The sequence below is a fragment of the Mauremys reevesii genome, linkage group 12, assembly GCF_016161935.1.
Source record: "Mauremys reevesii isolate NIE-2019 linkage group 12, ASM1616193v1, whole genome shotgun sequence".
Taxonomy (NCBI): Eukaryota; Metazoa; Chordata; order Testudines; family Geoemydidae; genus Mauremys; species Mauremys reevesii.
This window is the reverse complement of record NC_052634.1, coordinates 12866669-12882614: the sequence shown is the minus strand read 5'-3', so window position 1 is coordinate 12882614 and position 15946 is coordinate 12866669. Positions and strand designations below refer to the sequence as shown.

Sequence of the window (15946 nt, the reverse complement as noted above, 5' to 3'; positions counted from 1 at the left end):
CGTGAGAATGATTAAAGGGTTAGAAAATAAGTCTGATAATAAGACTCAAGAAACTCAATCTATTTAGCTTAACAAAGCAAAGGAATAAATATGCAATAACAGGCTCTTTCAGTCTAGCAAAGAAAGAGATATATAATGCAACCCATTGGCTGATAGATGAAGCTAGATGAATTCAGACTGGAAATATGGCACAGATTTTTAACAGTGGAATAACTGGAACATTTTACCCAGAGTCGTGGTGGATTCTCCATCCCTGACAATTTTTAAATCAAGATCAGATGTTTTTCTAAAAGATCTGTTCTAGGTATTATTTTGGGGCAGTTCTATGGCCTGTGTTATACAAGAGGTCAGACTAGTTGATCACAGTGATCCCTTCTGGCCTTGGAATCTATGAAATACCTTTTACATTATTAGAAATTAGAAAAGGTTAAAAATCTTAATTTTCATCTTTTGTGCTGTTTATTATTTGCTCATCTTGGGTAATGAAATGAGTATAATCGATTTCACTTCCCTTTCTAGTCAGTTTCTGGTCTTTATGATACCATACCATTAGCTGTTGAGCACTGATAAACAGAATAATGTATCAAGTTGAAAGACTTGAATGTTTGTCCAGAAAAGTAGTGATCCATGTGCAAGAAATATGTACAGGTGTACATACAGCTGTATGCTGTGCGATTGTCTGTGGTTTTGTGCACATTTTTTTTCACATGGATTTCCATCATCTTGACCAAACTTTCAGGTCTTTCAGTCTTATTTTTTGTTGATTGGCAACTGACAACTTTTGATATGGTGTCTCTCAAGATGAATCTAAAGTTGGTGAATGGCCATTCAAGTCTGCTGCCTCAGTTTTTCTTTATTTGGGGATTGTCCCCCAATTGTTCCTATCTGCAGAACGGATTCACCAAGCTCAAGCTGCTGCAGCAAAGGCCAAGAAAGCCCTCCAGCAGAAACCGAAACCTCCAGCCAAGATAGTAAGTTGCTTTGTGCAAGTGTGTGGTACAAAGAATACAGGGGATAGGATGGCTTTGGGAGTGGGACACTGAACTTTTCAGCTTGAGGCTATTGGTTCATATTCAGTCCATGTTCATAGGGCTTCAAATCATTACCATCTGTTGGAATTACATTCACACACACAGAATAAATTGGTGAGTCTCAGTCCAGTTCCCAGTGGACAATTGTCCATGCTACAAAATCCACACCACAGTTGGCACTAATAGTCATCGGTGGTGGTGGGCTCAGCAGAGAGGCCAATGAAATGGAATTATGCATCCTTCCCTAGGTTGAGGCTCATTGGCAGGATGGTGTGTGTGACACTTGTCCTGCCATTGTCCGTGCTGTACTTGCGCTATGGTTAAATAGAGGACTTGGTTCTCCAGGGCTGTCACTCCAGCATTTTTGATCAGCACTAAATAATTTTTGAGCAAAATTATTTCCAGTTAGCAAACGAGTGTGTTGGCAGCAGGAGATATGAGATTATTAGGTGTGTCTGACATAGTGGAAATAGGAGACTAAGAAATCTGCATACATTCTCCACTACTGAAATCCAGTCACCCCTGAAAACACCAGTAGCCAAACAGCTGCAGTCACCCTGTGCCACATTGGTAAGGGAGGAGAATCATTAGCCTGTAACCCCAAGGTCCTGCTTTTATGAAAGGTGCTTTAAGGACTCATTTACATCCACACAGAGAAGAGTGCCTGCATTTTTAAGGTCTCACCCACAATATCCCTGCGCAGTGAACTACTGCGCTTGTTTCCATAAGGACCCTCACTCCAGTTGTGCTTTTGTTGCAGAAGTCTAGTAGCAAGGAGAGTTCAGTGAAAGTGTTCCCCAGCAGCGCTTCAGAGCCAAGCCAGCTGAGCCTCAGTGACTCCAGCATGCCACCAACCCCTGTGACTCCAGTGACGCCCACCACACCAGCCTTGCCAGCAACACCCATTTCACCTCCTCCAGTCTCTGTGGTTAGCAAGACTGTTCCAAGTGTTGGACCGGAGCCAGCTAAGCCAAGCCAAAGGTAATGCTTCCCCTGCACTCCTTTGTGTTCCAGTATCAGCAGAGAACAAGTTCAATGCATGAACTGTGGGCACTGTTGGTCTCTCTTGTTGTCTTTCTTCATAGCTTCATTAACCCACTGTCTTTCCATTTCTCCATAGCGTTCTCTTGGTGTCATCTCCTCCTATGCCCCAGCTTGGGACACTGCTCTCCACAGGTCAGAGTGCACAGACGCAGGCTGGGCCCCAGCCGCCTCCCGCCAGGGTGGTAAGCCATACCGCCGCCTCCTCGGGACTCCCGCAGGTCCGAGTGGTCACTGCGCAGTCCAGCCTCCCACCTGTGTCTCAGCAAACCCCAGTGGTAACACAGCAGCAGCAACCTGCATCGGTGCCTCAGATACGTGCTACAGCCACACAAACAAAAGTACCACCGCAGGTGAGGATAGCCATGTAGAAGTGGTGAGCCAGCTCTCAAGTACTTTTCACCCTGATAGATCCCATAGCACTCTGGAGATGATGTATACAAATCACTCACCAACTGCTAACAAGCAATCTCATCTGAGGTGGAGCACACCAGCCATGCTAGACCAGCACCTCTGCATAACAGTCTTAGTATTATTTATCAGTCACTTATATGACACCATAAATTTACATAGAAGTTTACAAACATAAAAGACCCAAAGCACTTAAAATCTAAGACAGACAAGGAAAAGGAAGGAAAGAATAGAGCAGAAGTTCAGGAAAGGTGGCAGGTGGAGACAACATTGTGAGGAGACAGCTTCCTGAAAGAAGTGGGTTTTAAGGAGGGATTTAGAAGAGGGATTTAAAAGGCACGTAGAAGAGGGGAGACTGTTTCAGGGCTAAGAGGTAGCACAGTACAGAGAGAACAAAACTGAGAATGGGAAAATATGGAGGGAAGTAAATAGGTGAGAAGAAAAGGCAGGAGAGACATGATTGTGTAGGGACCTGGAATTAACATGTGAGACCCTTGTGTTTAGTGCAGTAAGTGGCTTCCTGTCTGTGAGGGGATTCAGATTAAATGTGGCTGATACGTTCAGTGACAAGAGAGGAAAGTGAGGTTAGCAGCAATGTTTGGTTTAGACTGGAGGTTGCAGAGAGAGGAGAAATAGGGAGGCCAGAAAGGAGATGGTTACAGTGAGGAGTGATGGCTAAGCTCTTTGGGGCAGCAGACAGTCGTCTTATTCTGTTTGTGCAGCACCTAGCACAGTAGGGCTCTGATTCCTGGCTGGAGCTGATAGGTGCTGCTGCAATACAAATTATTACTAAGTGGTAAAGTCAAGAGATGACACAGCCTTTAGCAGTGGAGACTGTAAGCAAAGGGAAGACTTTCATTATAATGAAGATGTGGTAATGGGCCTTAGCAAAGGAACTGGATATAGAGGGAGAAGGAGAGGAATCAATTATAATGAGGTTATGGGCCTAGGAGGAAGAAGGTAGTGGAGTATTAATGAAGGCAGCGAATGGGAGTGGATCAAGAGAGAAGATGTTAAATTCAATTCCGCAGAAGATGAGAGAGTGGCAGGATGTCCATGAGGAAATGTCAGGGGAGAACAGAAGAGGTTGGTCAGTACAGAAGGGCGTGCATCTGAGGACAGGGTACATAGAAGAGAGCACCTCTGAAGTTATGGGGTCAGGTTTTTTGGTGTGCAACATGAACTGTCCCTGTTTTGAATTTGGCCAGGTCAGCAGGGTTGATGCTTATTCTTGTGAAAACAGCCACGTGATTTTTTTGCCACATGATCAGGGCCCTTGGAAGGATGGATTAACCTACTCAGAAGTTGCCCAAGGAAAAATGGACACTCTGACACAAGCCACTGCCTGCACCCAATCCCTGACCTTGGAGTCTGGGTACCATCCTGTTTCGATGAGGTGAAACTGTTGTTGTAGGTACAAATTTGTGGCCCAATAAACTTGGCAGTACACACCTTTGCCAATAAGGGTTTGGGGTAGCTGTGTTTCCAGGCCTTCTTAAAGAACAGTTTCAGGGAGGGACATGAGTGGAAGCATATGAGTCAGGGCAGAGAGAAGGGTCTCGGGCCTGTTGGACAGTGTGCGGGCGAGTGGCAGAAGGGCAGAATAGGGAAGTGACTATGCATCTTTTGCCTTCACTTTTTACATTAGGCTGTTATGACTGTACCAGTGAAAGCCCAAACCAGCCCTGTGCAGGTGCAACGGCCGGGAGCATCTGTGACAGGACAGGCAGGTATCGCTGTGACGGCACTCTCTGCAGCATCCAGCCCCACTGCAAAGCCAGCAACCAGTTCTCCAGGCAGCTCTGCACCAACCTCCTCCTCTTCCACCACTGTCATCCAGAACGTAGCTGGCCAGAATATCCTTAAGCAGGTGAGAGGCACAAATGGGGAGCTGGACTGTGACTCACTCTTCTATTCCTTGTGGCTTAACAGAGGGCTTAGGCGTCCAGATGTGAAAGGCTAGTGGAAAACTACAGCAAGTCCATTACCGCCGGAAGGTTTTGTTGCCCATGGAGGTTCAGGCAGTTGAAGGCTTGCTGTATTTGGACCATGTTTTCAAATTCCAGTGTATGCACTTGGTCACACTGCAAGTGTAGATGTGGGGTGTGTGTGGAACATGCAGACACCAAATGGACATTTTTTACCCCTTTTGGTTACCAGCCCGGTAGGCTTGGATATTTCTTCCCCGAGCTTGACTGAAAGAGAACTAGTATCTATTGTCCCTCAAGCTCTTGTGTGGTGTGTGAGGGGAGGAAAGAGGTGCCAGCTAATGAGTCATCAACACCATTTCCAGCAGCACAGTGTTCTCTAGAGCCTTAGTTGGACAAATGGTTCAATTCTGATGGGGAAGAGGTAAAAAGAGCAGCATCTGCTGAGTAATATCAGCCTGTTGGGAAGTTTTGTTTATGTCCGGCTGCTTCTCGAGCCATTTTCTCACTGAATATAACAGTTGTACCTCTTTGGTCTTCCAGGTGGCTATCACAGGGCAACTTGGCATGAAGACCCAGGCTGGAAGTGGCATCCCACTCACAGCTGCTAATTTCCGGATCCAAGGCAAGGACGTGCTGCGCCTGCCTCCCTCTTCCATCACCACGGATGCCAAGGGACAGACTGTGCTGCGCATCACCCCAGACATGATGGCCACCCTTGCCAAGTCTCAAGTCACCACAGTCAAATTGACTCAGGACCTCTTCACAGCCGCTGCCGGAAGCAGCACTAGCGGGAAGGGCATCTCTGCAACTCTGCACGTGACATCCAATCCTGTCCAGTCTGCTGATTCCCCAGCCAAGACTAGCACAGCCACTTCTGCTTCTCCCAGCCCTGCTGGGACCACAGTTGTTAAAGTGACACCTGACTTAAAGACTGCGGAGTCGACCAGTTCAGCTTTCAGACTGATGCCTGCTCTGGGCATGACGATGGCAGACCAGAAGGGCAAAGCTATTACTACAGTGGCATCCACTGAGGCTAAGCCAGCTGCCACCATAAGAATTGTGCAAGGGCTCGGGGTGATGCCACCGAAAGCAGGGCAGACTATTACTGTAGCCACTCATACCAAGCAAGGGCCTTCTTCCTCTTCAGTGAGCATGCCTGGCACAGTTCATACCTCAGCTGTTTCTTTACCAACCATGAGTGCCGCGGTGTCCAAGGCAGTTGCTGTGGCCTCTGGGGCAGCTGGCACTCCCATAACCATAGGAACAGGAGCCACTGCTGTGCGGCAGGTACCCGTGAGCACCACAGTCGTATCTACATCCCAGGCGGTAAGTAACTCACGCTGTCCCTTGTGGTTGGGGTGAGAGGGGATAGTCTCATTCCCTCTTTCTGCTGAAACATCCCAGATCCCTCTTAATTAGGGTACTAGCTGATATTAAAGCATTTAAGGACTAACCAGAAGCTGTTGCAGAAGCTGAAGATTGGGCAGCTAGGCAAGGTAGGGTTGTCATGAATAGTTAGTAAAGGGTTAAAGCATAGTACCTGGTGGGCACCTGACCGGAGGACCAATCAGGGAAGAGATTTTGAAACTCCTAGGAGGGAACTTTTTCTCTCTGTTTGGGGGGGTCTTTGTCTTTGTTAATCAAGTCCCTACAAGTTCCACCTTTCTGAACTAATTTCTTCTAGTCAAGATAGTGAGTATTAGAAAGATACCCTTTACTAACTATTCATGACAAGGGTACAGATGGGGTTATGGGCATCAGAGGCGGTCTGTGTGACAGTCCCTGTTACCTGGATGTTAAAACGATCAGCAGTGAAATAAGAAGTAGATTTGGCAATGAAATTGGCACCTTTAAATTCAACATTAATACTTTACTGAGATGAATGGGAAGCAGTTTCGCCGGCACTTTTTGAGTTTTAATGCCCAAAGATAAGCACCTAAAACAATGTCTCAATGTGTCTCAATAAAGGCAGCTAAGTAAGTGGTCTGATAACTTTAGGCTCCCAAGCTGCAAATGTTAACCAGACAACCCTTCCCTGGGAAATGCTGCTGTGGAGACATAGCGTTGAGCAAGCGGTGGGGTTGGGTGGGTAGGGTACATTTTAATGAGCCAGAAATGAGAGACAGATTTCATTAGCAAAGCTGAGAACTGTTGTTGATTTCTACACCAGGACTGCAAGTGGCACCTGTATGTTGCCAGGCTCTTTACTGAATTCCCAATATTGTGTAATAATCTTCCACTTCCCTAGGGTAAACTGCCAGCTCGAATCACGGTGCCGCTGTCAATGATCAGCCAGCCAGTGAAAGGCAAGAATGTGGTGACAGCCCCCATCATCAAGGGCAACCTTGGGGCCAAGTGAGTAGTGAGCAGCATCTCCGTTGGCTCTCCAAGTGAGATGGAGAGGTCCAACAATCAGGTTCATGGAGATCTAGAAATAGAGGTTGGACACACCACAATCACAGGCAATTGGAGGGGATATGCCCATCTTACATGATCCTTGCATGATTCCTGCTCAGTGCTCCAGAGGAAGGCACCTCCAGATCATTCCTCCAAGGCAGTGGTGGGCAACCTGCGGTCTGCATGCGGCCCATCAGGGTAATCGGATTGCGGGTCGCAAGACATTTTGCTGATGTTGACCATCCGCAGGCATGACCCCCCACAGCTCCCAGTGGCTGTGGTTCGTCTTTGCTGGCCAGTGGGAGCTGCAGGAAATGGCAGCCAGCACATCCCTAAGGCCTGCTTCTTCTCGCAGCCGGGAACGTCGAACCGCGGCCACTGGGAGCTGTGGGGGGCCGTGCCTGCAGATGGTCAACATCAGTGAAGTGTCTCGTGGCCTGCAATCAGATTACCTTGATGGGCTGCATGCGGCCCGCAGATTGCCCAGCACTGCTCCAAGGTCATTGCCCTGGAGGAGAATTTATTCCCTATTCTGAATTTAGCTGTCAGCTCAGCTCTGTGCACATGAGCAAGAATCACCCTGATGAAGTATCTAATCCTATTCATGATCTGAGATCCAGTCAACATGTGAGAAACTAGCACAAGTGTAACTGCATCAACGTAGATCCCATCAGCATGCAAGTAATGGTCCATTTTCATTTCTAGACTGCTTGTCACATCACTTAACCCAGCACGTTCCAGGCAGGAAATTCCACATGCTGATTGCATTCTGCATTATCTAGGAGGGTGTTTCATTACCCACCATCTGGTTAGACTAACCCACAGATAAGAAGCTGGGGTGACCCTCAGAGCTGCCAGTGTTGCAGTCATGTGACTAGCATGCAGTACCTTCTGCCATGCAGCATGGTGAACATTAGCGTAACCTATTCATTGTAACCTCTGTCAGAATAGTCAAATGAAAAATTTAGAACCAGTGCTAAATGAGGCCAGTGGCTTTCATCTCTTAGCAGCTGAAGAGCAGTTTAGTCAGTGACCAGAGCTGCATAGAAACACAAATACTTTCATATCAAATCAGCAGTTACTGCATTTAGCTAATACAGGTACACTACAACAGAACCATATTACCATTTGCGTTTCCAGCTGTTTTTGAAAATAACCAGGATTTGGTAGTGACTCTTGAATGCCGGGGTGGTCCCACTGTCTCACTCAGAGCTAAGTTGGGAGCTGCATGCAGGGCTATATGGGGAGTCCTAGGTTGTGTCTCTGAGTCCAGTTGATTCAGCCCTCTGCATCGCTACTGACCTCTCAATTGGTTTCTGTCTTTAGCATTAGTGGACTGGGTCGGAATATCATCCTGACTACCATGCCAGCTGGGACAAAACTGATTGCTGGGAACAAACCAGTGAGCTTCCTGACAGCCCAACAGCTACAACAGCTGCAGCAACAAGGCCAGGCCACGCAGGTAAGAATACCTGGCAGAACTACAGGTCTGCCCATTCGCTCTTCACTGCAGTAGCATCTCCATGAAGGTCTTGCCCATGAAGACACAAGGTTCCATTGACATTGGTACCCAATCTGCAAACGTGTCTTTGGTGTTTGCACTGAGCACATTTAGTTCATCTCCCCGCTTCTATAGCATCTGGATTTGTTTTGTTTTAAATTTTAATGAAATGAGCTGCTGGATAGTAAGGATGGAAAAAAAACCCAATATTAATGTCAGGCAGCATGCCAGCTTTTCTCCCTCTTAGGGCTAAAAGGATTGTATCTTACACTTACTGATACTTTTGCACTTGTCTAGCACTTTCCAACCAGAGATCTGCAGCTTGAACTCCCTCTGTCTCCTAGGGCAAATCACATCAGTCTTTGTGCATCAGTTTCTCATCCATAAATTCGGTATAATAATAGTAACTGGGAAGTTGCAGGATACTTTAAGAGCCTGTGATATGAGGCTTGGAGAAGTCCAGAGTATCTAACAGATGAAATGCCTTTGTTCTGAAAATCTGAAAGCAGCTGAGATTTTATTCAAACTGGTGATTAATCCGTTTTCACTAGACTCATAGACTTTAAGGTCAGAAGGGACCATTATGATCATCTAGTCTGACCTCCTGCACAACGCAGGCCACAGAATCTCACCCATGCACTCCTGTAACAAACCCCTAACCTATGTCTGAGTTATTGAAGTCCTCAAATTGTGGTTTAAAGACCTCAAGGTGCAAAGAAACCTCCAGCAAGTGACCCGTGCGCCACGCTGCAGAGGAAGGCAAAAAACCTCCAGGGCCTCTGCCAATCCGCCCTGGAGGAAAATTCCTTCCCGATCCCAAATATGGCCATCAGTTAAACCCTGAGCATGTGGGCAAGACTCACCAGTCAGGAAAGAATTCTCTGTAGTAACTCAGATCCCACCCCATCTAACATCACATCACAGACCATTGGGCATATTTACCTGCTAAAATCTGTCTCTTACCCTCCCCACACCCGTCCCTCCTCCACTGCACTGTCCCAGACCATCACTGGATGCTTTGAACTTGCTGATGCCAAACTGTGCAGTCAGTGCCTTTCAGTATTGCTCGGATGGGTGATGTCTGGACTAACTTGAATGCTGGCTGAGACTGAATCAGGTGAAGTCTTTGCCCTGAATTAGTGCTGCCGGCCCATTGGGATTGATGCTGTGTGTGTCCAGTGTGACATCATATTGTGCTCTGCTGTGAATTAAATGCTCTTTCATTTCAAACAGGTGCGAATTCAAACAGTATCAGCCTCCCATCTCCAGCAGGGAACAGTGTCGGGCTCTACCAAAGCAGTCTCTACTGTTGTTGTGACAACAGCACCATCTCCGAAACAGACACAGGATCAACAGTGAACATCAGTTGTGAAAAGGGATCACTTTCCAAGAGCTTCCCTGGCCTTATTATCCTTCCCCCATCCATCACCAGTCAGGGCTTCTTAGGTGCCAACGCAGACCATCCAGAGATTGGACTGGAGCCTCACCTGTGCCAAAAGCAAAACATGGCTTGCCTGGAGCCAGAATTGTGGTATCCAGGGAAACCTCAGTACAGCAACACAAGACTCTGTACTTAAGAACCTAAACATCTCAGTCTAGAGTTGTAAAATCAAGCTCTATAGCAGTGACTAATTGGAGATTTTACTACACGTCTTTATTCTCTTCTCATTCTAATTGCCCGTTTTGCAAATGGCAGTTTGCCTTGCGGTCATTGCATTATGTTCTGGGTTAGCCTCAGGCAGTCAGCCTGGGTTCTTCCTTTGCCGGTGAAATTTGCTGCCAGAGGAAGAGGGATTCAGTGATTCTCTGAAGTCATGGACAAGCTTCATTCTTAGTCTTGAAGTCCAGCTATCAGTTCCCTTTATATACTGTAGAGGTGACTGTAGTTGGTGGCTGATTTTATTGTTAGGGCTTAACCTGTATGTAATACAAATTCTATATATTTATTTATTTTATAACTTTTTAAGACCTCTCCTTTCACTTCCCAACCCAGATTCTTTGACTGCCATCACCATGTCAGATTTCTGGAGAAACTTTCCCTTTGTTATCCTTGCAAAGGCCAGATAGAAGAATCCTGTCCCATAGCCTGATGAAGAAAATCTCTGCTGTAAAATAGCTATTGTATGTATGTATCTGCATGTATGATAGGCTGGCAGTGAATGAGCTCAGAGCAAGGACACAGGAAGAAAAGTCTGCCAGGGAATTTCCCTTCTTACGTTTCTCAGTGACTGACCATCAGCCAGAGAAGACTACAGCCTGTTTAAAAGGAAAAGAGAACAAGCCTTCAGTTTTGACCATGCTGCATTCACTCTGACTCAAGCAGGAGAAGCGTTTTACTTTTAACCCATGTTGATGCTGGCCTGGCCTTATTTGATTTTTTATATGTCTCCGATTTTTATCTTGATATACAAGTTTTTGGGATTGTGCATGTTACAGATCAGGAGGTGAACTGACTTCTGCTCCCAACTCTGACATCACTGGAATTCTTTCTCTGAACGAGTCCAAAAGTGTCAGGGTAGGAAAAAAAATAACAATGCAGAAAGCAGTTTTATTTACAGCCCATGCTCCAGAGATGTAACCACTCTCCTGTTTAGATCTGACCTGCCATCTCCCTTCAGTTCTAGACAGACCATTTCATTTTGGCAAGGAAAGAGTTCTATCATACTGTCGTGAAATGTAGTGAGATCATCTGACCTCCTAAGGGCTAATAGACACTGTTCGTCTACATTTATAAGAAGGTTTCTTTAACATTGTTCCTCTTGTTTTTTTAATACACTGTTTGCCTTTGATTGATACCATCATTGAATATAGTCTATTTCAAAAAGAAAGCCCTGCTGTTCATGGTCTTCCAAGGTTTAGCTGAATTGTTGAGGCTGGATTCTGCTTGAAAGCCTCAGTTGTAGGTATTCATTGCTGGCTCACGGACTGTTAATCTGGGCAGCATGAGGCTTTTGATCGAATTTAGATTGAGACCCTATATGTCGTGCACTCTTTATTTTTAACTATAGCCAACCCACTTGGGAAAATCAGATACAAAAAATATATCAAGCAGCAGATGGCAGCTGCATTTGAGGAGAGCTAGGTACCTAAATGCAGCATTTTAAAATACTCTCTTGAATCATGTTTTTTGTGCACTTAACAAGATCTGGAAAGACAAAGCTGCCTTTCCCCTCTTCCCCATATGAGTCACTTCCTGTGTCTTTGTCCCTTTTCCTTCAGTATTGCGAACAGGAAGGCTTCTGGTTTTGAAGCTGGATTCTTTAACCCGAGTTTAGCTCAGTCAGGTAACCAAAGCTAGTCAAATATAGAGCTAAACTGAGGTGCTGTCCACAACACTCCTGAAATGTTTTTATATCCTATCCCAAATCGGGGTAATCCCCATTTGCTAGTCATATTTAGCGGAGTTATGTCTCAGGCCTTAGAGACATGTGCTGAATATCTTTCTTACATTGTGCAGCACTGCAGCTTTAATGTAGCCTGTTACTGGTAATTAGATGTGGTTTGTAACTCATGCCATTACACAGGGGGGGAAAAAGCTATACTCCAGCATCAGATCAGGAGCATTATTGTGGTGGGAGATACCCTCCGTCCTGCAGAAGGAGGGGTTTACTTTGGGCCAGCCAGGCTCCATTAAACTCCACCCTCTTGAACCCTTGCCCCCATTATTTTTGATGGTTTTGAGCTTGTTTTCCTTTTACCAGCTGGTGCCACAGATAAGTTATTTATCATCTGTGTTGTAGTAGCACCTAGAACCTACTCATGAAGGATCAGGGCCCTGTTGTGTTGGGCACTGCGCGCGCGCACACACACACACACAGAAAAGATGGCCCCTCCCCCAAAGAGTTTACAGTCTGTTTAAAACATACTTGGGGTATCCATGCAGCATTCATCGGCTCTGCCAGCCCAGGGAGAGTTTGAAAACCACTTTCACCAAACCTAGTTCTCCCAACAACAGTTAGTTTGTTTGGTTTTTTTGCCAAACCATTCTAGCAGTTTAGACAAATGTTCCGCTTGCCTATGCTATTTCTAGGCTTGGCAAAATTCACTTTTTTAAAAATAATTTCAATGGATAATTCAATGTTTATCTCAAAGCTTTTTTCCTATTTTTTATCCATTTACATTTTCATAGTTATGGGAAATCGTGGGAGGGGTCAGATAATAATTTAATGACAGTAGATGTTGCTATTCAAAAGTTTAAAGCTTTATAACCAATAAAACCAATTGTCAATATGTCAAAATGTACAAAGTAAATATCTTTAAATCAAATTTTAATACGTTCTCAAGCAGCATTTTTCTTACTTTGCCTCTCTGTATACTTTGGTTCTTATCAGTGGAAATATTTTATTTTGTTGTTGTTGTTTGTGAGTGTGCAGTGAAGTTAGAGACAAGATGGGTGAGGTAATAACTTTTATAACTTTCAGCCCCCCCTTTGTTGACCCAGCCACATCATGCAGGGCTGTGAAACAGCCACACCCCCACTGTAGACAGTAATAGGTCGATGAAAGAATTCTTCCATCGACCTGCACCCCCTAGGTTTATCTCTCCCTTGGCAGATGTAACGTGTACAGTGAAGCACTGTTGCAGCTGTACCACTGTAGCGTTTCAAGTGTAGGCCAGCCCTCCAATTCCTCAGGTGATCAGATCCCTGCCAGTGACTTCATTGCCCATGTGACCATCTCCCTGACTTCAGATTAAAAAAAAGTTTGCTCTGGGCAGCAGCCATCTCCATATCATTTAGATGGAGGATTGTCAATGTTTAATGACTCTCTTATCAGGCCTTTGCCACTGCAGGTTGGAATTTTAGAACAGGGAGGCAACAGCACAACAGAGAAGATGACGACTAGCCCCATATTCGAAATAAAGATACAGAGTTCATGATCTGACAATGAATTCATAAAGCGTACAGGCAAATTCCCCAAATCATCACACCCCTCTAGGTCTAAAGGTTATGTGGCATTTAGGGACAAATTCCTCTGAAATTTTTGAAGACCCAAAATACAGTTTATATTAAAATGATTAAATTAGCTTATACCGGCCAAGAAACTGCTCTTGGCCATTCTTATTGCAAAGCCTGTGCTAACTAGTGTTCAATTGACGCTCCTCTCCCCTCACCAAAAGGGTAGAGCTTTTTAGATCCCTGCTCTTATGGGCTCGTTAAATGGAAAGAGTTCTTCATTCCTTCACTGTCGCTGCTAAGCTGTTTGCTGAACACGAGCAGCCCTCCCTGGGTTACTACTTCTCTGAAGCCCCTCCTGCTAGAATTTGAGGTATATGGCCTGAGGTGCAGGAGCAGCTACCTCTGCATAGACCCTTTGTGTGGAAAAGCTACACATGGCGTGAGAAAGAAGGTATGTATTTTTATGCATTATACGAGTGCCTTAATTCCTCCTCTTTCCACCAGTGGGATAGACACACTTCTCATCAAGAGAGTAACTTCTAGCCGCCACCCACAAGGACTAAGGCCTGGTCTGTGATACAGAGTTAGGTTGATGCAAGACAGCTTGTTAACTATGTAAGTGGCTACACTTAAATTTCGCTCCTGCCGGTGTAACTGCCCAGCTACGCCAATTTAATAACTCCACCTCCATGAGCAGCGTAAAGTCAAGGTTGATATAGTTAGGTCGACGCAGAGTCAATGTAGATGCTGTGTTGCTTATGTCGACTGTTACTGGCTTTCAGGAGCCTTCCTGCAATGCCCCCCACCGACAGTACAATCAATACAAGCACTCCTTGTGAGGATGCGCACCGCCGACACAAGGTGCCAAGTGTAGACATATACTAGCGATGTAATTGTTGTGGTGGCTGTATGCCGACATAAGTTAGGTCAACTTAATTTTGTCGTGTAGACATGGCCTTAGTACACTTCCCCTACCACACACACATCCATAAAATATGAACACCTTTAATGAGAAGCGAAGTCTGCCTTTTTTAACAACTGGTGGGTGGGTATGTACTAAAAAAATGAAGCCAGTCTGTTCTGTAACTGTACAGGGCACCTTGACGGCTAGAAACTCGCCCTGGAGATACTCCTAGGGTGGTTCTTAATGAAAATGACTTTCCAGACCATGATTTAAATGTTAGGAGCCACTTTTCATCTTCAGAATACTTGACAATAATTCTTACACTATAGATGAGGTAGGGAAACCTTTTTCTGACTCATTTTTAAAAACAGAAACTGAGGCACATCACTGCGACATGGCCGAAGTAGCGGAGAGTGTCCGTGGCAGATCCAGACTTAGTACTTGTGATTCCAGTCTTGTACCTGGTGCCTCTTTTCAATACTTAGTCATCTTTCTGTCAAGTATTATTTACATAGCCTGGCATTCAGCTCTAGAGCTAACGCCTGCGTTGCCTTAAAGGCATGCACGATACACCCCAGAGCCACAGGCACCAGAACAGGCAGCGTTATGTGGGAAGAGAGAATGTGCTGCTGTTTCTGTTTAATGGAAAGAGTGTCTGTCTTAACGGCAAGGGTAGGAATGGAATGATGATGATGAGCAAAATTCTCAAAGTGCTTAAGACTCCCACTGTAACTCACTTTGCCTTAGTCCCTTTATATTCTGCTGAAAGAGAACTGAATGACATCTAGTGTACGTTCATTTGCATTTACAGTAGTGGCTAGAGTCTAGCTGGGTGAATAATTCATGTTTCAGTTCACTTGGCCGTTCTGATTTTTAAATAAAAGGAGGGGGGGCTGCTTGAACTGAATTTGAAAACTGAAAAAATGTTGCTGAACTGAAATCTGTTTGGGGTTGAATGAAGCACGTCATTTGACCTGACACAAATGTTTTGGGGCATTCTTAAAGGGCTAGGTTCACAAAACAAACAGAAGAGGAAGAGGCGGTGATGCCTTTCTTCTGTTTTGTGAATGGCATCTAAGCCGGAGGGGGCAATCGTGTGAATTAGGGTCAATCAGTATTGCATTTTTTTCAGCAAATAAATAGTGTGAATTTTTTTTGCCCAGCTGTAATCTAGAGCACCTGACCAACATCACATCCCCTTTGTGCTAGGTGCTGTACATACATAATAGGAGACGGTCCCTGCCCTGGAGAGCTTACAGTCTGAATAGACTAGACAGTGGTGGAAAGGAAGTATTGTTATCCTCCTTTTTACAGTTGATTAACCGAGGCACAGAGAGGTTAAGGGACTTGGCTAGAATCACAGAGGAATGTTTGGGAGGAGCTAGGAATTGAACGCAGATCGACGGATTCCCCGTCTATTTTTCCTCTCATTAGTTATTTGTGGAGCTGCACGTTTGTCATTGGGGTCTGGGGTGGGGAGTCAGATACTGTGTTTTGTTTTTTTTTCTCCATGGGTCCATGATGTCTCTGGGAAGCCTCAGGGCACAGGAGCCCCACTGAAGGGTGAGTGGGGGATGGGCTCACTCTGCAACCTCCCCCAGGCTCTCCCAGCTTTTGGGGGTAGGCCCAATCCTCCCCCAAGGGCCTGACATCCCCTAGGGCCAAGACCCAACACCACCACTGTTAAGGCGACCAGACAGCAAGTGTGAAAAATCAGGATGGGGTGGGAGGGTAATAGGAGCCTATATAAGAAAAAGACCCCAAAATTGGGACTGTCCCTATAAAATCGGAACATCTGGCCACCCTACACCACTCTGACATATCCCCCCAGTG

At 45.5% G+C, this 15946-nt stretch overlaps 1 protein-coding gene across 4 annotated transcripts in view; it reads left to right on the top strand.

The window, feature by feature from the left end:
- Nucleotides 1-9858, top strand: part of NFRKB (nuclear factor related to kappaB binding protein) — a 31892-nt gene extending 22034 nt beyond the window's left edge. For all 4 annotated transcript variants that reach the window (XM_039496701.1, XM_039496700.1, XM_039496702.1 and 1 more), the window contains exons 21-28: nt 892-971; nt 1792-2012; nt 2152-2425; nt 4132-4353; nt 4955-5740; nt 6663-6769; nt 8138-8273; nt 9546-9858. In XM_039496701.1, coding sequence (XP_039352635.1) covers nt 892-971; nt 1792-2012; nt 2152-2425; nt 4132-4353; nt 4955-5740; nt 6663-6769; nt 8138-8273; nt 9546-9671 — 1952 coding nt within the window. In that variant the 3' untranslated portion in view covers nt 9672-9858. The remainder of the gene's footprint in view (nt 1-891; nt 972-1791; nt 2013-2151; nt 2426-4131; nt 4354-4954; nt 5741-6662; nt 6770-8137; nt 8274-9545) is intronic.
- Nucleotides 9859-15946: the final 6088 nt, after the last annotated feature.